The following is a 24,080-nucleotide window of genomic DNA, read 5'->3' as shown; positions in this document are numbered from 1 at the left end:
AGTGGCTCAGTCTGTGAAGCATCTGACTTCAGCTCAGGTCATGATCTCACGGTTCATGGGTTTATGAGTTCAAGCCCCACATCAGGCTCTCTGCGGTCAGTGCAGAGCCCGCTTCGGATCCTGTTTCCCTCTCTCTCTACTCCTGCCCCACTTGCACTCCCTGTCTGTCTCAAAATAAATAAATGTGAAAAAAAACCTCTTTGTTAATATACATACTTGCATGAAAATAATCATCTAAGATTTATTTTCTCTCCAAAGTACTGCAATAGAACCTTAATCTTTGACTGCACCCTAACACTTAACCTCTTGCCTGTTCAGGGCCCTGTGTCAGTCTGGATGCATTCCATACCAAACAACCTCTAGAATGTGAGGCTTTTGAACCTACCTTTTTTTCCTTTCTTTTTAAAAAATGTTCATTTATTTTGAGAGAGAGAGGAGAGAGAGCGAGCACACGTGAGTGGGGAAGGGCAGAGAAAGAGGGGAGAGAAAGAGAGATAAAGAGAGAGAGAGAGAGAGAGAGAGAGAGAGAAGCCCAAGAAGCTTCTATGTTGTCAGTGTAGAGCCCATGGCGGGTCTCAATTCCATGACCTTGCAATCATGACCTGAGCTGAAATCAAGGGTCAGAAGCTTAACCAATTGAGCCACCTAGACGCCACCTACCTTTGCTTTACTAAATCTTTTCATCATTATCGTCATCTCAAATGTAAACCACACCATTTCCAAATGTATTTATAAATATACTAGTTAAATAAAATAAAACATTTTACTTGTTGTTTTTAAGGAAACATATACCACAATAATCTTTAAAATCAAAGTTATAAAATATTATCATTATACTTAATCTTGAATCAGCGCTTTAATCATAGTGTGGTAAGAATTTGCGTTTATTTTTAATTACAATTTTTTAAGTTCTTATTTATTTATTTTGAAAGAGAGCGAGCAGAGGAGGGGGAGAGAGAGAGAGAGAGAGAGAGAGAGAATCCCAAGCAGGCTCTGCACTATCAGCTCAGAAACTGACACAGGGCTTGAGCTCATGAACTGTGAGATCAAGACCCAGGCCGAAATCAAGAATCAGATGCTTAACCAACTGAGCCACTCAGGCGCCCCTCTAAGAATTTGCATTTAAAAAAATACTTTCTCTAGGGAGTCAGTGAGAAAAACAGACCCCTTTAGAATGAATCATTTTAACTGTAGCTACCACGTGTTTAGAGGACCTACCGGTGAGTTTGTTTGTAAGCCTTAAAGAAATACATGAATGTTAAGCTTTATTATTAAAGGAAACGATATTTCTTCTTTATGTATTTGCGTCCCCTTGTGTGTGTGTTTTCCTTTTGTAAAACACTTTTTTATGTCTCCTCCATTGTTGAACTCCCAAGTAATTTGTTTCTCTTCTTTCAGCTGGCATAGAGCATAGGTAGAATCCACCCTCTAGTGGTCAAAAACATCATGGGGAAAAAAAGACATTTATAAAGACAAACCATTACAAAGAGATTGATTTTTTCTTGGGACTAGTCTGTGACCTAGTTCCAAAGGCAAATCCAAGAGAAGGCTCCTAGAAATGTTTAGGCAACATAGAAAAATCCCCAAAATGATGGATAGGTTTAAACCTTGTTTTGCAAGTGTTTCTGTTTCAGCAGGCTGTCTGTGGAGTTCTTGAACCCTGAGCTTCATCATCTATAACATATTCTTTCATTTGACCTTAAATTTGTTTTTTGGAGGAGAATGCTAACTATTTGTAAGAACGGAACTCAGAACAGTGGTGGTTTGCTTTTCTAGCATATGTGTAAGATTTTTTTCCCTTCCAATGTAAATTGATGATTTGCACTCTATTAATAAATATAGAGATGTTTCAGAATCTTTAACATCTCCAAAGGTTTTATTTTTTACATGTTAAAAGGTGCAGTTCTCCTTATAAAAAAGGTTTTTTGGGGGGCGCCTGGGTGGCTCAGTCAGTTAAGTGTCCGACTTCGGCTCAGGTCATGATCTCGCAGTCCATTATTCAAGTCCCGCAATGGGCTCTGTGCTAACAGCTCAGAGCCCGGAGCCTATTTTGGATTCTGTGTCTCCCTCTCTTTCTACCCCTCCCCTGCTCCCCCCCTCTCTCTCTCAAAAATAAATAAACATTAAAAAATTTTTTTTAAGTTTTTTTTTTTTTTTTTAATAGCAGTGCACCTTATTGTGATGGTTGTTAAATGGCCTTAAAATGTCTTCTCTTCCAGTAAGACTAGATCTTTTCCCTTCATGCACCCCTCCACCTAAAAACTACCCTTAGTGAGGTCAGCCTTTTCTTAGTGTTACCAGTTATCTTCTGCCCAAATCACTGTAGACACAGAGCATGAGCATCGTTTCCCTCGGGAATCAGCAACATGACTTCGAGTTGTGATAATACAAATAAAATACCTATAAAAGCATCTCTGACACTTTCTTCTTGTGTTACACAAGTAACACATTTTCAGTGTAGAAAATTAGGGAGTGGAAATGTGCACATTTAAAATATAAAAAGCATCCTTTAAATTCACTGCCTGACAAAAACTACTGTCAATTTCAGGATGCATTTCCCCAGGCGTTTTTTTTTTTTTTTTTTTTAATTATTCCAAACCAGACATTTGCCAAGGAAAGAACTCTTGTTGTAAATTATTTATGCAAAGGTGAGTTTGCCCTGTGAGTCCGTCTTCTTAGCAAATTCCATGCGCGCAGTGTGATTGAGCATCTTCTATATTTCACCGACCTGGGCGCTAAGGAAAAGAGAGAACGGACAGTTGTTAAAGAGAAAATACAGAATTTGGGATCAAAGTTTGAGCCGTGAGTCAAGGTTTTCCCTCCAGCGGGAAACTGGATCCAGCACAGAGAGTGTCAGGGGATAAGGCTGAGAAAAGGCTTAAAGGAGTGGGTTTTGAAAAAGTCAAATGTAATCAGACTCTGTTTCATATTAGAGAAGCCCAGGTATTTGAGCTTCTGACTGGTGAAACCTGGGCTCAGGCATCTGTGCAAGGGCAGAGCCGGCACTCTTTTGTGTTTTTCCAGTAAGCGGGCTTTGTTGCCACGGGAAGCGGCGATTCAGGAGAATGGTACCCTCCAGGGTTATGATGCTTAGTGCCTCTGTGGCATATTCTAGGTGGCCACCTATTTCAGAATTATAGCACCTTCGTTGTCTTTTAAAATCAGGTTTGCGCCGTGCTCCGCGGACCAGAGGGACACATGCCACAGTGGTTACGTAGTGGGTATGTATTATATGTCGGGCACTGTGTTGGATGCTTTCCTCGTGTTACCAGGCACTCCCGTGAAATGCCAAGTGCATGTCCTCCTGGAGATGGGGCAGGGGCCCTCCTTTTATAATGACTTCAGTGACTTGGGTTGCCACAGGCGCCCATGAATTACCTTGATGGAAGATGTCACACGCTGGCATTGAGCCAGTGACACCTGGATGGCCCAGAGCTCCCTACCTGTAAACACGTAACACTGGGTGGCAAGAAGAGGCTAGTGGAAGGAGAACGGTGTCAGATGCACTTTATGTGAATAAAAGATAACCGGAGAGGTGAAAATCCTACAGTCTCTTCACTCACATGTTCAAATCACTTCCGCCTCCGATGCTCCACCGTCTTGATGGCTCCTGAAGAGCCCTGCCCGTGGTCAGGCGGTTGGTTACACCAGGTGGCGATGTGGCTCCACAGGGGACCCATGACTTCTGTAGCAATTCCAACCAGTTTCTCTTTCTCTCTGTCTTTTTAGGTATTCTTTCTCTGGGCCTTTCCCCCAGTCCCCCGCCCCCCATCTCCCCCTTGGTATTCTGGATCCCTGTCTTCCTCTTTGGCTCTCCCTTCTGCTCCCACACCTCCTTCTCGTTCTGCTCTCCCTCTCTCTCTGCTTTCTCCCTCCCCCAACTTATGTCTTTGGACCCCAAACCCTTCTTTTTTTAGCTATCACATAATAGATCCCCTCAGTACCTAGTTCAGTCCTTGTCAATGTGGTCAGACTTCATACTGTCATTGAAATGAGTGTTCTTTCTCCGAATTGCTTCTGTTTCCCTTGGGAGAAACTGCTGATTCCTTCTGTTCAGTTAAGATCTACTTCCAGAAAGTGGTTTTCTGCGCCTTTCCACCCCATCCCCTATACCACCCCCACTGTATTAATGAGATTCTATTGTATTGGAAAGTGCCTCGAACAGAAACTGGCCCCTGAAAGGGGGTTCAATAAATGTCGGTTCCCTCGTTCCTTCCAGAAGGACTCTCAGCGTCTCTAAATAAGACGGGGCAGGACCCTGGGACTCCCTCTCATCCTCACTCTCTTTGCCACCCTCCACATGCAACTTCTTACAAGCGTTGCTGTTTTACTTTGTAAATGGCTCTTGACATTTCTTCTCCAGCTGGCCCTGCCACCACCCTCCTCCTGGCCATGTTTTCCCTGGGTCTGTTGCCATACCTCTGAACTGATTTCTCCATGTTCATTCTTGTGGGTCTTTCCCCCCATACTCCGAAAGAGTAATCTTTCTGAAAGGCAGATCTGACTTGTCATATCCCCTGGCTCCCACTCCACTGAAGGTGCCACCTGGTGCCTGCCTGTCTCTCGTTTCTTCTCTGCCCTCTGCTCTTCAGTAGACCGCAGCCCATCTCTGGAATGGGCCAGAGGCTGGGTCCCCTCGCCATGAGACTTCTGCACTCTCTGCCTGTCCTGCCTTGAATTTCCCTGGGTGCGTCTCCCGCCTTTTTGATGCATGCGCTCAACCCACCTCTCAGCTCACTGTCCTTCCTCAGGGAAGCCTCTCTGGATGTCCGTCAAGGCCAGCTCGCCTGCGTCTCCTTCCCCCGGCACCCTAGACCCCCACCTTGCTCACACTCACCCCATTACGGTTTCACATTTGCTCGGATCATTGCTTGGTGTCTGTCTCCTTTAAATGCCCCTAGTAGAAGTATTGTGTCTATTTTCACACCGTGCCTGGCACCCAGGAAGCATTGAATCACTGTGTGTTGCATTAAAGAATGAATCAACAACAGAGGCAAACAGGAGACCGAGAACATGGCCAACCTTCGCCCAGTGACGGTGGAAGGCAGCAGCAGCCTAGAGGGACAGGGAAGACAGACTCACTGCGTGATCTGTTAGGATATGACATATAGCCGGCTCTCCGTTATCTGCCTTTTTGGAAACCCAGGGAGGGACGTGAAGATTTGTAGATGGCTCAGCCGCACATACAAAACAGGGAGGCTTGAGAGTCTAAAACTTTAGCCTCGATGTATAGTCCTTTCAATATAAGGTTTGTAAGAACGATAGCAATGGAAACATTGATTGATTTGGGTATTTTCTCCCTGGCTCAGGTGTCTCCATCAACGAAAAGGATAAGAAACGAGGGAATAAAGAAAGAGGCAGTATCAGCAGCCCCCGTGCTCCCCATGGCAGCTATGCTCTGTCTCCTTACACAAGTTCCTCCTGTTTACAGAAATTTTCCTTTTTGTTGCGTGCGTGCGTGCGTGCGTGTGTGTGTGGAACGTAATTGCTCCATGGAAGTCTGTACAGATACTAACATCAGGTCTATTTAGAACAGAACATGCGGGCAGTGGGGGGCACCTTGGTGGCTCAGTGGGTTAAGCGTCCGACTTTGGCTCAGGTCACAATCTCATGGTTCGTGGGGCCCCACATCCGGCTCTCTGCTTCCAGTATGGAGCCTGCTTGGGATCCTCTGCCCCTCCCTCTCTCTCTCTGCCCCTCCCCCACTCACACTTTCTTTGTCTCTTTCTCAAAAACAAGCTAAAAGAACAGAAGCCCGGAACACTCAATAGGATTAAGGTGAGCAGGGAACCATACCTACATTTTCCCTCCTGTTTTTAAAAAAGATTCCTATTGGGAATGTATCAGCAGAGAGAGAGAATGACATAGCATGTGCACACACACACACATTTTATTCTGAGTGGACAGAATAAAACGTGGCAGTGGCAATTGTGTTCTAGAACGGTTCGGACCCCGGGGGAGTAGAATCCTGGCTCACTCCTGTGCCTTTGCCAAGTCAGTCAGGAGCGTAGGACCTTGGTCTTCACAGGAGGACACAGGGGAGTTCTAGCCTAGTGGCAGAACATTCAGAAGGTTCTTAGTAGCTCAGACATCACCAGGGGTGGGGGGTGCGTCTCTCTTCTCTCTTCCGTTTCTATCCATCTATTTACTTACTTACTTTTACTGAAGTACGCTGACACACAATGTTGCGTTACCTTAGTGATTTGACATCACAGTGATTTGACAAGTCTATACAATACACTGTGCTCACCCCGAGTATGGCCACCATCGGTCACCACACACGTTGCTACTATAATACCATTGGCTGTGTTCCCTACGCTGTACCTTTCCTTCCCGTGACTTACTCATTCTGTGACGGGAAGCCTGTACCTCCCACTCTTGTCTTCTCCCTTTGTCCCCTGAATTTGGTATTCACATCTAGGTAGCCCCACGTGAACCGAGGGTCCATACTCTCTCACTGCTGGAGGAAGGCACCCAGGGACTGGTATTCTATTAAATCCATAGTCGCGGATGGGCCTTCTTGGTTCTGCCCCCAAACCCTTGCTCTCAATGCATTTCCTCTCCTCACAATGAAAATTTCAGACTTGCCCATTCATGTTGTTCTCTCCCCAAGTTCTCGTGTGATGAGAAGGATCTAGGACATTGGTTCTCCAAAGGGGCTTATGTTCTCCAAGGGACAATGTCTGGAGATCTTTTTGGTTGTCACAGCTGGGGAGGGGGGGGGCTGTTGGAATCTAGGGAGCAGAGGCCAGGAAGGCTGCTTACTGTCCTGCAGAACACAGGACAGCGCTCCCAACCACGAGGAATGACCTGATCCAGAAAGCCAATACTGTTGCCGTTGATTCTGGGTGCTACACACTGAATTTTGTCTCTCCCCATTTCACACGTCGAAGTCCTAACCGCCCCCCCCCCACCCCAGTGTGACTGAATTTAGAGACAGGGCCTTCAAAGAAGTGATGAAGATTCAATGAAGTCATCGGATGGGGCCATAAACCCCTATGACTGGTTTCATAGAACCACCTGGGACACCAGGGGCGTGTGCCCACAGAGAAAAGGCCGTGTGCAGCCTCAGTGAGAAGGTGGCCATCTAGAAGGTGTGGAGAGAGGCCTCAGGAGAAACCAAACCCGCTGACATCTTGACATAGCATTTGCAGCTTCCAGAACTGTGGGAAAATACATTTCTGTTGTTTCATCCTCCCGGTGTGTGGTGTTTCATTATGGCAGCCTGAGCAGACTCCTACACTAGGGAATGCATTTTGGGGACAACATAGGAAATTAGGAGGAACACAGGAGGTTGTGTGTCTTTGGGCAACCCTCTTCACCTTTTTGACTCTTAATTCCTCAACTATATAATTGGGGCTAGTCATGCCCATCATTTTGGGCTGTCGTGAGGATTAACCAATTTAGCGCATGCAAAGGGCCTGATGCAAAGCAGGTGGCAGTAATGTACTATTAGACCATAAGCTTCTTGCTGGTAGACTCGCCATTTCGCTTTGTATCCACGGTACTTGGAAGCCCCTGACACATTGTAGGCACGTCTTAAATGTGTGTTGGTTTAATCGAGGACACTCTGGGTGCTGATTCAACAGCTATTTTGAGCATCTTTTCTGTACCAGATGCTGTGGGTACAGCCGTGAACGCTGTAGTCACAGCCTCTGCCTTCAAGCTTATATTCTAGTGGAGGAAGAGAAATAATAATCAAGAACAGGACTAAGTTGAAATATGATTTCAGACAGTTATAAGTGTTGTGATGAAATCAGTTAAGTGTTATGACGAGTAACTGGTGGAAGATGCTTTAGACCGTGTCAGAAAATTATCTGCAGAAGCGATTTTGGTTTGTTTTGTTTACTGATAAAAGGTGTGCCTCGTTGGTGACTGAAATTCTACAAGAGCTGTTGCTCTTGTGAAGTCGTTTTCCAAAGTGGTGAACAACTCTTGGTACAATCTTGTTTTCATTTACCCAGTAGTTACATTCCAGGAAAACTCGGTGTATCTTAAAAACTGTGAATGTACATGTATAGGAATTAGGTTCTAGACCCGGAAAGTTCCAGACAGGGTTTTCACCTCTCTGAATTTCCAACAGGATGGTCCGAAGTTGTGAGGGACGCCAGGGCTATCCTTTGTTGTGTGGGGGTATCCTAGACGTTACAGGATGGTTAATATCTCTGGCCTCTGCCCACTAAATTCTGGTCAAACCCTTCAATCACGGTGATAAGCAGTCCCTCCCCTCCCCCAACTTTGAAAACAATCTCTAAAGGGCAGTCTAGCTCCGTTTAAGAGTTATGATTCTGCAGGTCTCTAGTGACCTAATCTTCTCATCCAGCTGTTCTCGCCCTCTAGAGCCTTTGATCAGCTCACCTTGATTTCCTTCCCTCCGCTGGCTCCCATGACATTGCTGTGCTCGGACTTTCCTCCTCTCTTTTGCCTCACCCTTGCCCCATGTTCCGATCTGATTTCTCCCTCTCCACCTGCCCTTCCATGTAGATCTGACCTTGGTCCCTTCTTTTTCCCTCTCCAAGGTTTTTCTTTGATAAAACTTGAGCACCACTTCCAGGCCACTAGTTCCCAAGCTGCTCATTTCTATGCTATTTAAGCCTATTTTTTCCAGCTAAGTGAGTCCCTAGGTGAGCCCTAAGGCTCACCTTAGGGCTAAGTCCCTAAGTGAGCCCTAGGTTACATATGCCCCACATCCAATTGGCCAACTTTCTTTAAAGCCTGTTATTCCTTTGGCCGTACCTTTCTGTGTTAATGGCGACATCACCCACTCACTCAGCCTAAACATGGCGGCCGTCTTGATCGCTCTCACTCCTCACATTCAGATGATTGCTGTGTTCTGTTAGTTCTAAGGAATATTGGAATCGAATATTCAGGAGCAAGTCATGTGAAGATGGGAGCAGTGTTGGTGATGACGGTCAATGCCCTGGAAAGGGTCACTCTGATCTCACTCTTCTGCTCTTTTGTTTTATTTAAAAATTTCTTTGGACTAGCCTAATTTTTCTACACCCTGGGCATGCTGCCCTGAGCTAATTTGTTTGCCCGAATTAATTACTAGCGGGGGTGGGGGCAGCCTCATTTTCACAGAAGCCTTCTCTTTTGGAAGGAATGCCTTTTTATTCAAACAGTCCGATTTAGGTTTTTTGGCACCCAGTGTAAAGGGTGCCTTGACATTTCCATAAAGACATTGAAATGTTACCATCCCTGAAGAAACGGTTTCAGAATACGAAACCTTTATCTTTTTCTTTTCCCCTAAGGAAGAAGAACATCACCAGCCTAACTATCTCTGTAAAATAAAACTTCCTCATTTGCTTTTCATGTTACTAGTGGAAGAAGATAATGATGCGGTTTGTAAAATATGAAAACAATGATATGAAATTTGCTTTTGATTTTTGTCTATGTAAATAACACTTCAATTATGAGGTCAAAGATGCTTGCTAGGGTTATCTATTATTCTTCCAAGTGATTTTTGAAAGATCTGTTAGGAGAGCAAATACACTTGAAAAGATGTTCCTTGTGATTGTTACTCCATACTGAGTCGCCAAAAGACAATTGACTCTTTTTGTAGGTTGTATATTATTCATATAATTTTTTTTTTTTAATATTTTTTTTCAACGTTTTTTTTTTTAAATTTATTTTTGGGACAGAGAGAGACAGAGCATGAACGGGGGAGGGGCAGAGAGAGAGGGAGACACAGAATCGGAAACAGGCTCCAGGCTCCGAGCCATCAGCCCAGAGCCTGACGCGGGGCTCGAACTCACGGACCGCGAGATCATCGCGGGGCTCGAACTCACGGACCGCGAGATCGTGACCTGGCTGAAGTCGGACGCTTAACCGACTGCGCCACCCAGGCGCCCCTAATTTTTTTTTAATTCTGAGAAAAATCACATACCATGAAATCTGCCTTCTTAACAAAATGTTTAAGGGTCAGTACAGTGTTGCTAATGATACACACGTTGTCATAGAGAAGATATCTAGAACATTTTCATTTTGCATAACTGAAACTCTGTATCCATTGAACAGCAACTCCCCATTTTCCCCTTCCCCCAGCCAGTGGCGACCACCATTCTACTCTGTTCCTATGAGCTTCACTACTTCATGTAGCTCGTATAAGCGGAACCGTGAAATATTTGTCCTTCTGGGACTGGCTTATTTCACTTAGCTCATAGTCTCAAGGTTCATCCATGTTATAGCACATGACAAGATTTCCTTCTGTTTTTAAGGGCTGAATAATATTCCATCATATGTATAAACTGCATTTTCTTTATCCATTCATCTGTTGATCGACATCTTGGCTAATGGTGACTATGTTGCAGCGAATACGGGTGTGAAAATATCTGTTCGAGATCCTGTTTTCCATTATGTTGGATAAATCCCAGAAATGAGATTGTAATTTATATGGTAGGTCTATGTTTAATTTTGGGGAGGGGGGGATTCTCTATATTTTTTTCCATAGCGGCTGCACCATTTCACCTTCCCACCAGCAGTGCATAAGGATTCCAGTTTCTCCATACCCTCACCAAGACTTGTTATTTTCTCTCCCTCTGTGTGTGTGTGTGTGTGTGTGTGTGTGTGTGTGTGTGTGTTTATAATGGCCATTCTAACAGGTATGATGTGATATCTCCTTGTGGTTTTGATTTTATTTCCTTGACCAGTGATCCTGAGAATCTTTTTGTATACCTGTTGGCCATTTGTATCTTCCACAAAAAAAAAAAACCAAACAAACCCAGTTCAAAATGGATTAAAGACCTAAATGTAAGATGTGAAACTCTAACGCTCCCTGAAGAAAATATGGGGGAAAAACTTCTTAGCATTGGTCTTGGCAATGATTTCTTAGATATGACACCAAAAGCAGAGGCAACAAAAGTAAAAGTAGGCAAATACGGCTATATCAAACTAAGAGACTTCATGGCAAAGGAAGCAATCAACTGAATAAAAGCCAACTATGGAATGGGAGGAAGTGTTGGCAGTGTGCATATTTGATAAGAAGTTAATATCCAAAACTCCTGTAAGAAGAAAGATTTTCTGTTGAATGCAGATCAGGAATCAGCAAACTTGCTCTATAAGACACCAGAGAGTAAAGATTTGGGGCTTTGCAAGCCATACGATCTCTGTCGCAACTCCTCAGGCTGCCATAGCAGTGGGAGTGCAGCCAGAGACGATACATAAATGGATGAGTGTGGCTGTGTCCCAACAAAACTTCATTTACAACACCAGGCTGGGATGGATTTGGCCCGTGAGCCGGAGTTCGCTGGATCTAGAGCAGGGTTCTCTGTCTGGCTCTCTTAGCATTTTAGCTGCATAGCTTGTTGTGGAGGGCTGTCCTATGCCCCGTAGGATGTTGACCAGCCCCCTGACACTGGGTACCAGGGGCAGCTCCTTCCCTACCGCCCTGGTTGTGACAACCAAAAGTGTCTCTAGAAGTGTCACATTGCCAAATGTGTTCTGGGGGCAAAAGTGCCGTCAGTTGAGAAACTCTGATCTGGATGATCAAAATATTGATGAAGAGTGATAAGAAATATTGCCCTAAAATTACAAAAAGTAGGGTAAGACAGAACAATTGAAAACCATGGCATATTTGTCTCAGGTAGGTCGAGGTCTCCTCTGAGGGGCTGTTATCACCACCTAATTTGGGAAAGCAGTTCAAAAACAATAGCAATTGAAAAGTGTTCTGTCGATAATGCAAATATGAGTTTAACCTACTTTTGCAACAGGGACTGAAAACAAAACAGTTCAACACATTAGCATGTCTTAATGAACCTTGCTGGGTTTGGAGGTTGGCTATGGGCTGGAAAGCTGGGGAGAAAAAAAAAAAACTACTCAAACTAGTAGTTCCAGTTCCCGTTTGAGCAAAGGTTTATTTTTTCTGCTTATCTGAATTCAGAACCAACACAGGCAGGGTGATTTTTGAAAGCACTCACGTGTTTCTCATTGTTTGGACAGGGCCAGAAAAAAAAAATGGCTCGGTTTCACTGCAAATTGGCACTGATGCATGTTTTTGAAAGTTAAAAACAGTATAACATTCATGAGTGAGTCTCAGAGAATGTTGTCCTCTTGTCCTTTAGAATAAACACCTGTTTTGCAAATAGAGTAAAAGCCGTCTTTATTGAGAAACTGTCGGTTTCTTTTTCTCCATTGCTCTTCATCTATTTTTAACCATTAGCATTTTAAAGTACAATTTAGAATGTTATCATTGAGATCATCATAATTTTAAATTAAAAAAAAATACCCCAGGTTTTACCAGGAATTTCAGCAAAGCCTTTTTTTAGCCGAATCTCTTCTTGACCTGAAAAGCAAAGGAAATACATCAATCCTTTTCTCCAAATACTTTTCTCCTTTAATACTTTCAATCCTTTTCTCCTTTAATAAAATTCTCTGTAGTTGCTGGATAACACTTTTCCAGTCGGAGGAAGGGTGGTCCCCATCCTTGAAAGGAGCTGATGCTCCATGCCTTGAGCCCTGCTGCTCTCATCCCCGTCTCCTGCGGCCACAGCAGATGCACTCAGTGACCCCTGCCTCCGGGTCACCAGTGCCGTTGGACGCGATGTCGTCCCGAGACCATCTGGTGGATAAATGGGATCACTTCCTTTATACTTGGGATCATGAAAGAGGGTGATGAAAACAGACTCGTCATAGGAAACTCTTCCCGGAAACCCACGTTTCCATACACCCCGAGGGACTCAAATCCTTAAATCCCATCTGTCCGCGCCATGCTTCCGATCAATACCCAGCCGCCTCTCTTGTAGGCTGGTCCAGTGTGGGGGTGATTGGGACACGTGTGACCGCAGGCCTTTTTCTCCGTCCCTCAGGTTACCACGGCCTCTACTGCGAGGAGGAGTACAACGAGTGTCTGTCTGCTCCGTGCCTGAACGCAGCCACCTGCAGGGACCTCGTTAATGGCTACGAGTGCGTGTGTCTGGCCGAGTACAAAGGTGAGCACCACCCCCTTGGCCTTCTTGCGCCCGAGTGGCCTAAACGACCTCATGCCTTTCTCAGCTTAAGTGCACCAGCCTCTAATTGGAGCATTACCTCATTCAGAATCCAGACCAAATGCTGGAGGTGGGATGATTCATGGGGCCGAAGAGACCAATTTGCACGTCTGGGGTTTCCTCCTGGTAGATGGAAACTTCTCTCTCCTGTCCTTTCCTTCTTCCTGTACCCCCTCTGTCTTCTCTGTTGGGTGCGTTCGGAAGCCTGTGATAAAAAGTGGGATGCGGCGCACCGTGCGACCCGGACCTGAGGACCTGGCGGTGGAAAGCGCGGGGAGGGGAGCGTGGGGCTGTGCGGCGAGCCGGGCAGAGCTGGGACGCCGCGCTTTTCCGAGGAGGGCGCAGGTGGCCTCACACGTTGGCCACAAAGCTGGTTCTCGTTAAGTGAGTCACTCGCGAGGGGGATGTGAGCTCATTTGAGTGGATGCGTGTCAGAGTCACTCTGGAAAAACAGCCGACATCGGCAGGGTGCTGATAATGTGCAGAGCTCGTTCTCGGCCCCGTGTGCGTGAACTCATCAAGCCCTCACAGCAGCCCTGCGAGGTGGCAGTGGTGTCCCTCAGAAGCCCAGCCAGCACGTCCCCGAAGCCTTTTCTTCTCGCTCCCCAGGGGGCTTAGCGGCGTGACTTCGTTCAAGCCCAGATGCCCTCGGACGGCACCACGCCAGGAAATCCGTGTTTATCAGCCACCGCACACATTTCTCTAGGCCACAGCTTCGGGGCTGGGTTTGGATTTTTTAATGCCTTTGTGGGCTCTCTTTCTAGCCTCTAACCTCGTGCTCCCACCGCTGCTTACTTGACATCATCCATCTGCCGGGTGACCTTCCTCGTCATTGGATGGACCCACCACCAAAGCGGTCTCTTTGGTGAGCCTGAAGGGTTCGTACGCCACACGGATGAACTTGATCTAGTCTTTGGCCGGAAGGGATGGGGCCGGGCCAAGGGTCTGGTCTGTGTTCAGCAGATCTGATGCTCCCTTCTGAGTGTGATGCCCACTTGGAACCAAAGTCCTCCACTTCCACAAGGGTAGATGTGCTGGCTTCACTCACGTGGATTTCATTTCCAGGTTTTTCAGAGTAGTGAGAGAGAGGGAGTCTGCTCAGTTCTGGAAAGAAGAATAAGAATCAGGAGACCTGCTGAGCCTGGATTAATCTCCTCAAGTGTGACTGTGTCTGTATAAAGTAAGGACAGTGATGCTTACTGACATTTTGAGGTTCTTCAATGACAGAATTAGTAGTGAATGTGTTTCAAAAAGTAAAAATTCCAAAGTTCTTCAGTCCCTGATGCAATTTTTTCCTGTCTTGGAGGCATTAATTGTGCTGTCATGACTAAGCGGTAAAAACTACAGTTACACATGATGAACCACGGGTACATAGACTGTTCATCCTTCCATATATGCTCTAAATTCCACCCCTTCATTTTTTAAGTTTATTTCTTTTTGAGAGAGAGAGAGAGAGCACAAATGGGGCAGAGAGAGAGAGGGAGACAGAGAATCCCAAGCAGGCTCTGTGTTGATAGCACCGAGCCTGACCTGGGGCTCAGTGTCACAAACTCCAAGATCAACCTGAGCTGATATCAAGAGTTGGATGCTTCACCGACTGAGCCACCCAGGTGCCCCATCCCTTCCTTTTCTTTCTTTCTTTTTTTTTTTTTTTGAGTTTATTTATTTTTAAGAGAGACAGAAAACGTGTGGAGGAAGGGCAGAGAGAGAGGGAGAATCTCAAGCAGGCTCCACACTGTTAGCATGGAGCTGGACTCAGGGCTCGAACTCACAAAACCGTGAGATCATGACCTGAGTCGAAATCGAGAGTCAACCGACTGAGCCACCCAGGCGCCCCTAAATTCCACCCCTCTGTCTTTCCAGGACTCCCCTCCATCAGTCACTGACTCTGCCAGGGATGACCCAAGAAGATAAGTGACCCCGGAGGGTATCCCAAACATATCTGAGGATTTAGATTCTCAAGAAAAGGATGCAGGTGTTGGGAACTTCGCACACAACAGGGTTAGAGGAGGGGTTTCTGAGGAGAACTGAATCAATGGCCAGCTGAGTTCAAAGGACCCCCGGTTTACAAAGAGGAAATACATGCCCTGTATTACCTACATGTGACCTTACGAGGTGGGGGGGCTCCACTGATCTCACAGAGGCTGGCTGTCCTCTACAACAACTGCAGTCGGGCTGAGCTGGCCCTTTATTTTCTGTGTGGCTGAGAGAGAATGGGCTCTATTCATCCCTGGAGAGCCTTGAAAACCCAACACTGGGAGGCCTCCACCCTGTGCTGTAGTAGACAGGGCCCCGTTGGCCGACCTGTCCAGCACCGGAGGGAAGTCCAATGGCATCTGGTTCTGACATCTTCCTTCGTCCTCCTGGCCAGTACGAGGAGCCTGTCCCAACCCCTCAAAAGGGGAAGATAATCTAGGAAATACAAATGAAATTGCCACAGCAGCCAATAGCTCTAACCACTCAGGAGAGGAAGTGAGAAAAGTGCTGTATGCTACTCAAACTTGAATCTGGATCTGGAAAACACAAAGGAGGAACTAGTTCATGGTAGAAGTGAAAATAGGAGGAAAAGGAAATCGTGACCGACAAGGTAGGACATGTGGAGAGGCGCTCTGGGCGATCTGTTTCTGTCTGAATGGCGGACGCTCCAGAAGAAGAAGGAACACATGGAAATAAAACCAGAATCCACGAATTGCTAGAAGGAGAAGTCTGCGACCTGGAGAAAACTGAAGTTTTCGTATAGAATGAAGGAGCTCACAGAGGGCCGGAGGGATTAGTGAAGGAGGTGGTACGCAATTTGAGATTTCCTGTTAAAATTTCTAAATCTGAGGAGGGACAGAATATTTTTTATGAAAGTCTTCACAGGGAGTACAGGTTACATACAAAAGAAAGAGAATCCAGTCCACACTGGCCTACCCTTCTCTCTAATGAAAGCAAACAATCATGTAGCAGTGTTTCAGGCTGCCCAATGGAAAGGACCGGCAATTGTAGGATCCTTTACGTTCGAGGACAACAGAAAGACATTGTGCACATTTAAGTATACGGAAAGCATAACACAACACCATGTACCCTTTCCAAGAAAATTATTTTACCCTCTCTATCTACCTATCTATCTATCTATCTATCTGTCATCATTTTGAGAGAGAGTGAAGGAAGTTCAGAGGGAGAGACAGAACCTCAAGCAGGCTTTGTGCTATGCAAGGCTCGATCCCACGACCCTGGGATCATGACCTGAGCTGATATCAAGAGTCAATGGACTGAGCCACCCAGGCGCCCCAAGAAAATTATTTTAGAAAGTATTCTCACTGAACTGGGACTAAATCAGAACACATATAACTATATAGTTGGAGCTAGAGAATAGGAAGAAGAGGGTTGAACAGAATTCTTTAAATGCAGGGATAAACCTAAACAGAGGATATTAAAGTGATTGTGGCCGCTAATTTAATGGTGAAGAGAAATCTTTTGGAAAAAAGTATGTATAGCTGCTTTACTAATTAGTTCTGCATAAAGAATCACTACAAAGTAGTGGCTTGAAACGACACCCTTTTAGTATCTAACACTTCCGTTGGTCCAGGCACGTTTTAGTGGATGGGAATCAAGGTATTGGCTGGACTCGGTTCTCACTGGAAGCTTGAATAGGAAAGAGTCAACCTCCCCATTCCCTCAGGTTGTTGGCAGAATTCGTATCCTTGTGGCTGTAGAATTCATGACAGCTTGCTCCCTGAAAGCCAGCAACGAAAGGGAGATGAGAGCTTGTACTGTTCCATGCCTCTAACTTCAGGAGAGGAGGCCTGCACCCTCCATTAAAAAACAACAACAACAAACAAACCCTGATTAGGTCAGGCCCACCTAGGATCAACACAAAGTTTAAGGACCTTAACTGCATCTTCAAAATCTCTTAAGTTTTGTCAGATGCTATCGGTTTGAAGCTCACATACAACGGAAGGGTATGACTCATTGGGGGTCACCTTAGAGTATGTCCATTATACCCATTCTTAAAGAAAAATTTAAATGACCACATTCAAGTTTCATATCATTTTAACTAAACCCATGAGTTGAAGGGGATGGGGATGGGAGGGATTGGAAGGCATACATATGTGTTAAAGGTCTCATCCCAGTGGGCAGATAAAGTGAACATCTAATTTGGGTATATTTGTGGAGACCTTTAGGTTTGAATTTAAATGAGACTCCTGAAGGCAAAGCCTAGCAGCATTAATGGTAGGACTTCTTTTGTTAATTTTTTTAATGTTTATTCATTTTTGACAGAGAGCGTGAGCAGGGAAGGGGCAGAGAGAGAGGGAGACCCAGAATCCAAAGCAGGCTCCAGGCTCCAAGCTGTAAGCACAGAGCCCATTGGGGGGCTCAAACCCACAAGCCATGAGATCATGACCTGAGCTGAAGTCAGATGCTTAATCGACTGAGCCACCCAAGAGCCTCTAAATGGTAGAACTTCTAAAGTAATAGCTGGGGGGCAGGGTGGTAGAAGGAACTAAAATAGAGGTAGAAGGGGCAAAGTCCTACCCTCCGATCCAGAGGAAAAGTGAGTCACAGGATCCTGTGCCTTTCTCTCTTTGGGGGATGGACATCTGTCCCTCTTCAGAAGCATTTCTTCAAATGTAGCATAAATTCAGAGAACTACCAGATGGGTGAATAGCGAGTGCTAAGTAGTACTTGCCTCTGGAGTTAGAACTTAGGTGGGGGGTGTGTTGGGAGAGGGTTGGGACTTTAACTTCCTACTTCACACATACGTTTTTTCAAGTGGTGATTTTTTACTGTTTTATGTTAAAATCCAACTTAAATAAATTACTACAGCTTCCTAAAAAGAATGAGTGTAATGGGAGCTCAGGCAAGTACAGCTGAAGAACATTTTGATCAAGGAAAGCAATGAGGGGGACCTTCTGCCAGATGTTTTATTATCATTTATTTATTATGCCTACGTTCACACGTTATGGGTACAAGAATGGACAGCTAACCAAAACTGAATAATGGCCCAGAAACCGTTGTCTAGAATAACGTATGGTTCTTCCAGAATTGCTATGAATGGGAAAGATTTTTTTTTTTTTCATAAGTGGTGTGGGAGAAATTGGGCAGCCACACAGAAAAAAAAAGAAGTGTTTTTAAACTTCTTCATAAATGTGAATTGGAAGAAAAACACTTTTCATTGACTTTGTGTCCTCTGCTTCCTTCCCCCTTTTTTTCTCTTTATTTTACAAGCAAGTTACCCTAGAGTTGCTGTAGATAGCACCTCCATTTGTAAACTTTTTATTCTTCTCGTCGTCCTCTTTAGTTTGGATTTTGTCCACACCACCCTGCAGTGACCCATCTGAGGGCTTTTCAGTGAGATCCTGAAGCCTGCCCTTCTAGCTTCCTACTCCTGGTTCCTGCTTCTTTGCCCCATTGACCGCTGGGTCCCTTTTGAAACTCACTGTGCATTAGCTTCCTTCTGCAGCTCCATTCCTGTTCCCTGACTCTGGTCCCCCTGCCCCCACTGAATCCTTGTCCTCGGGATGCCATGAATACCGTTGGTCCCCAGGGTTTCCTTCTTGTCTCCTTTGTCGGTCTCCGACTGTGTGATACCTCCCTCCTTGAGTTCTTCCAACCTTGTCTCTGTATTTGCTGTGACAATTTACGGTCAACCTTGTAGAAATTACCTCTTTTTTTTTTTTTTAAGTTTATTTATTTATTTTGAGAGAGACAGAGAGAGCACCAGCAGGGGAGGGGTAGAGAGAGAGAGAATTCCAAGCAGGCTCTATACTGTCAGTGCAGAGCCTGACGTGGGGCTCGAACTCCCTTATCTTGAGATCATGACTTGAGCCAAAGTCAGGAGTCAGACACTTAACTGACTGAACCACCCAGGTGCCCAGAAATACCCTCTTTTTTACACTAAATCATAATTTCCTGAAAGGCAGTGACTACACCGGGACCACCACCTCCTCCTCCTCCTCCTCCTCTTTCTCCTTCTTCTTTTAAATTCTCTGTAGCTCTTGATGTAGTGGCTTGCACAAAGACAAATGCTCAATAGCCATCTTTACTTGAATTGAAATTGCCGCTTAACGCTCTAATTAAATAAAGGAAACCAATATGAACATTTTCCCAGAAAATTTCTGCTGTGGATCATGAAATTGTTAGAAGGAAAATGCACGGAGGGACTTGGAGTAACCTCTCTTCAGACATACCGAAATGCTCGTTCCCCCCTCCAAAATTAGCTCAGAGCTGGTTCATGACTAGACTTGGAATACTTCGCTAGTGCTCACGTCTTCTCAAGTTTCCCCCTATGCTGCCGATTTTTATTTTTTGCAGAACAAACTCGATGATCAACAATATACTCATTTGGAATTTGGGGTGGCCAGAGCTAGGGAGAAAATATTTCAGTTTTTAATTATGAAAACACCACAACAATAATAAAATTTTGGAAAAAAGAAAATTTAAAATTGCTCGTAGCTTTACAGCAGAATATGAGACCAGTTATTACTGCTGTTGTTCCCATCCTTTTTAAATATCCATGTTTTTATAGTATAATTGAGTTTACCTGCGATTTTGTATCATTCTGCTTATACCTTCCTTTTGGTCGTATGTTTGATTTAGATATTGCCAGGAAGTCTTACTAGTTCTATTTTAAACGGCTATGTAGTATTCCTTGGGGGAATATTTACCCACTCCCTTGTTGCATCTGACGTGGGGCTGTTATAAATAATTCTGAAATGAACATCTTTATTCGTATAATTTTTTATACTTTCACAATTTTGGGTGGGGGGGGAGAATTGGGTTTCAGAAATGAGACCACTGGATTATGGGTTCGATCGCATTGTACCTAATCATTTATTTTAAAAGCCTACAGAAATTTATAATGGAAAAGTTGAGAACTCTTTCTTTGTTTGCCAGAATTATTTTTCCCATGTAACCAGTGAACAAGAATTTCTGGATGTTTTGTGTATGTAGCTTTTCTCAAGAAGTGGGATAGATACAAAAATGGAAAAGTCAGGGTTTCTTCCTTTTTTAGGCTATTATTAAAAAAAAAAATTTTTTTTAATGTTTATTTGTTTATGAGAGAGAGAGAGAGACAGAGTGTGAGCAGGGGAGGGGCAGAGAGGGAAGGAGACACAGAATCGGAAGCAGGGTCCAGGCTCTGAGCCGTCAGCACAGAGCCTGATGCAGGGCTTGAACTCACAAACCGTGGGATCATGACCTGAGCTGAAGTCAGACGCTCAACCGACTGAGCCACCCAGGCGCCCCTTTTAGGCTATTATTTAACCAGGGGAGCAGGTGAAGACTGGCAGGCACAAGGAATAATGAGGCCAAGGTCAAGATGTCAATTGTAATTTCTGAAAGAGTTTAGAAACGGTTGGGTTCTGTGATGGCTGAAATACTGAAAAAATTTTTGTGGAGGAAATAAGTTTGAATAAAATAAGATGATGTCTTAAAAAGAAACATGAAGTTCAGAGAACACTTAGAGTTAATTTTCTTTACCTGGCTTAATTTTCCTGGAGACAAAATAGTGACTTTCAGTTCTCAAAATATTAATCATGGCTAAATTGTGATGGCAACAAAGCTTTATAATGGGCGCACCTCTCTTTGAATTTTTGCTCGTTTTAGTTCTAAAATTAACTTCTATACAGAGCCCTGTTGGAACAGAGGTCCTTTCAGAAACATTGCCTCTCTATCCCTTAATATGAAAAGTATGAATTTTTATTAGTTTTGACTGAATTACAGTTTATTTTTGCTTGAGACTAAACACAAGTTTCGTAATAGTGCGTGCTACATCCCTTTGCCAATGAGTGATGCATGTGTCGCTCCACAGACTGAATTTGAAGCGTGGACCTGGTTTTCCCTGACAAAATAGGGTGTTTTTGAGGCAGATTTGGAATGACTTCTCCCTCCTCTGGCAATCTTCACCTGTGTGTCAGCCAAAGTACACTGACTGTCGCCCCTCCTGACGGGACAGGATTCTGGTGATACGTCCAGAATTTCTTCCACGCATTAAATTATGGCGTCTGCTCTAAAGGACCTCAGAGGTTGGCGGGGGAAATCAGGAGCACAGACAAGTCGTGCCCTAACACAGTCAACTCTCTAACAGTGTGGATCTCAGCGTGCTCTCAGTACACAATGGCGGAGAAATGGAGCTCCGTCTCGCGAGAGTCAGGTTCAGCTTTCCGGAGAGGTGGCGTTTGAGTCAGACTCTGACAGATAGAATGTGCCGGTGAAGAACAGCCTGGGCAGAGGTGAAGGAAGGCGTCCTTGTCAGAGGGGACAGACGCCCAGCCTTCAGTGTGCCGCCAGGGCTCAGGGCCCCTGGGGAAGGCAGCAAGGTGGGGCCCGGGGTGCCTGAGGGGGAGGGTTAGAGGAGAGCCACCTTGGCACACGAGTGGTGTTCGTGACTGTCTGTTCTCTGCGTTCAAGGTTTCTAGCTCATGGTTGTTCAGCTCTCATTGACAAGCTGAGCAGTATGACAGATATTTTTTATATTAGGATTAGCAAGGCTGAGAGTGTAGAAATGTGAGTAACCAAGTACTCACTGGGGACTTTTAAGACCATCTTGCTTCAGAGTCATTGTGTTTCTGCGAAGATAAGCTTTTGTCCGGTCTTGCTGCCAGAAAGCTCTCAATGGATCTCAAGTGACCCAGTATCTTTTGAAAAAGAGAAATAACAAGGGGAAAAAATTATCGCCAAAAAGCAAGAAGACCTCCAAAAGATGAAAATTGCTATTTTCCTGGGTGTTTTCATCAAATCCGTCTTATTGAAGTCCTTTAAGTTTAATGTGTTTAAATATGTAGCCTCCAGGGGTACCTGGGTGGCTCAGTTGGTTAAGCGTCCGACTTCAGCTCAGGTCATGATCTCACTGTTTGTGGGTTCAGGCCCCATGTTGGGCTCTGTGCTGACAGCTCAGAGCCTGGAGCCTGCTTCGGATTCTGTGTCTCCCTGTGTCTCTGCCCCTCCCCTGCTCGCACTGTCTTTCTCTCTCTCTCAAAAATAAGTAAGTAAACATTTTTTAAAGATTTTAAATATTTAGCCTCGAATTTGCTTCTTAGCCTCATTTGAAAAATGTGGTACTCTGTGTGTTAATATATTCATCGTATTAATATTACACAGTCTTGATTGGCCAATGTGTTACTAGAAACTCAGTAAAGATCATCCTTGATTGCTCTTACTTGAGATCTAATGGACATCTTTTTAGATTCCAGACATGCCTGAACTTTGGTTATGGCTGCATTTCCCATGACACTTGAAAGCCTTTTTTGTCACCTGGTTTCCATTGATCAACCACATGGGAACTTGAAAATATGTGTATCTTTGTTTTTTGATAAACACTTTGAAGCAGAAAAGAATGTTTTGTATTTTATTCTTTTGGTTGAGTCTATGCTACTTGGGAATCAGTGGGATAACAGAGATAGAAACTTCTGGGTGAAAAGGCCATACACACCCAAGTGAGGAAGAATTGCCAGTTTTATGCATATCTTTTTTTTTTTTTATTAAAAATTTTTTTTTAACGTTTATTTATTTTTGAGACAGAGAGAGACAGAGCATGAACGGGGGAGGGTCAGAGAGAGGGAGACACAGAATCTGAAACAGGCTCCAGGCTCTGAGCTGTCAGCACAGAGCCCGATGCGGGGCTCGAACTCATGGACCGTGAGATCATGACCTGAGCCTAAGTCGGACGCTTAACTGACTGAGCCACCCAGGCGCCCCAATCTTTACATTAGCTTGATTTCGCATATTACCTGGGTTGGTTAAGGACAGTGAAAGTCAAGGAGGCTCGTTCCTGTCACTAGAGACAGGGAGGAAGCTAGGATAGGGCTTTGGGGGGTCGCATTCCACCAGGCCCGAGGCAGTGGGATTCAGGTGGTGGTTACAGGGAGAAAAGCCAGACAATGGTCTGAAAGGCACTTCAGGAAAATATCTGGCAGAATATTTTTCAGGGGTTGGATATGAGGGGCAAAGGATAAAGTGGAATGAAAAGCCATCCATTCTAAATGCTTTGCCAGGCTCCAGTAAGTTATTAGTATGAATACAGATGGGCCAGTTCTGTTTCTGTTTTCTCTTACACTTTTTTCCTCTTCTTGAGCCTGACTTCATAAGACAAATGAAAAAGAAATGATAGACAGAAATCCCAGCGAGAATAATTTCAGTGACTAAATCATGAGTCATTGGGCGTGGCAGTCCTTTGCACGATAATGAGCTAAGTAATGAAGTGGAGAGAAAATTAAGTAAATTCTGTTCAGTTACTGTTAGCTTTATGCTTACTTTTCACGAGGCTGTCAGGAAGGGTGAGCGTACCGTTGTGTGCATTCTTGCACAGAATATAATGTGACCTGCCTTCCCCTCGAAAGGGCAGGGGATGAGAGAGGGAGAGATCAATCCATTCACCCATCTTGGCATTCCAGTGAAACCACAGCAAAAAAAAAAAAAAAAAAAAAAAAAAAAAACCCTCACCCTTCAAATAGTGTTGGGTTTTTAAAGTTTTTAAATAAAGTTATGAAATAATACATGGTCATTGAAAAAAAATTCCAACAATATAGAACTCCCTGTTGTGAAAGCCAAAAATAATTCAGTGCCTCACTCCTACTTTTGCATACATACATGCATACGTAGGCTTTTTTTTTGCACCCGTGGGAAACGGCTTTTGCTATAAAGACTTTTGAAGTGCCTACTTGTCGTGAAATGGGCTCCATAGAATTTTGTACGTTTGCACGGCCAGTCTGAGCTCACTCCCAGCAAACTACTTAGCGAGCACAGACACAGATCCAGATCTCTGGTGGTTGCAAATCCCAGCTGCCTCTCTGACCAGCCTCGTGACCTTGCATTCTTTCCTCAGTTTCTTCATCTGCAAAAAGGGAGAATAAGGCTATCTGCCTCCAAGTGTTGTTACAAAGATCAAATTAGACGCAAAGCCCAGTGTGAGGGCCTGGGACATAGCTTGTGCACAACACATGTTCACTTTGGTACACGGTGACCCAAGTTAGTCTTTTGAATGAGTTCTAAGTACCAAGTGGCTCCCTCTCTATCCTGCAGTTTCCCCAAAGTAGAACCAGTACTCATTTCAATATCTGACTCCACATCTGCACGTTCAGGATGCTGCTTATCAGTTAGATCGATACCTTATAA

General features: G+C 44.6%; 1 protein-coding gene across 1 annotated transcript in view; it reads left to right on the top strand.

Annotated features, from left to right (window-relative positions):
- DNER (delta/notch like EGF repeat containing) overlaps positions 1-24,080 on the top strand; it is a 317,360-nt gene that overhangs the window by 264,922 nt on the left and 28,358 nt on the right. Inside the window, exon 9 of the mRNA XM_042995548.1 lies at positions 12,804-12,926. Within this exon, the coding sequence (XP_042851482.1) occupies positions 12,804-12,926 (123 nt within the window). The remainder of the gene's footprint in view (positions 1-12,803; positions 12,927-24,080) is intronic.

The sequence above is a fragment of the Panthera tigris genome, chromosome C1 (genome assembly GCF_018350195.1).
Source record: "Panthera tigris isolate Pti1 chromosome C1, P.tigris_Pti1_mat1.1, whole genome shotgun sequence".
Classification (NCBI taxonomy): Eukaryota; Metazoa; Chordata; class Mammalia; order Carnivora; family Felidae; genus Panthera; species Panthera tigris.
Note: the sequence above shows the minus strand (reverse complement) of the source record. Positions and strands in the feature narration are given on the sequence as shown.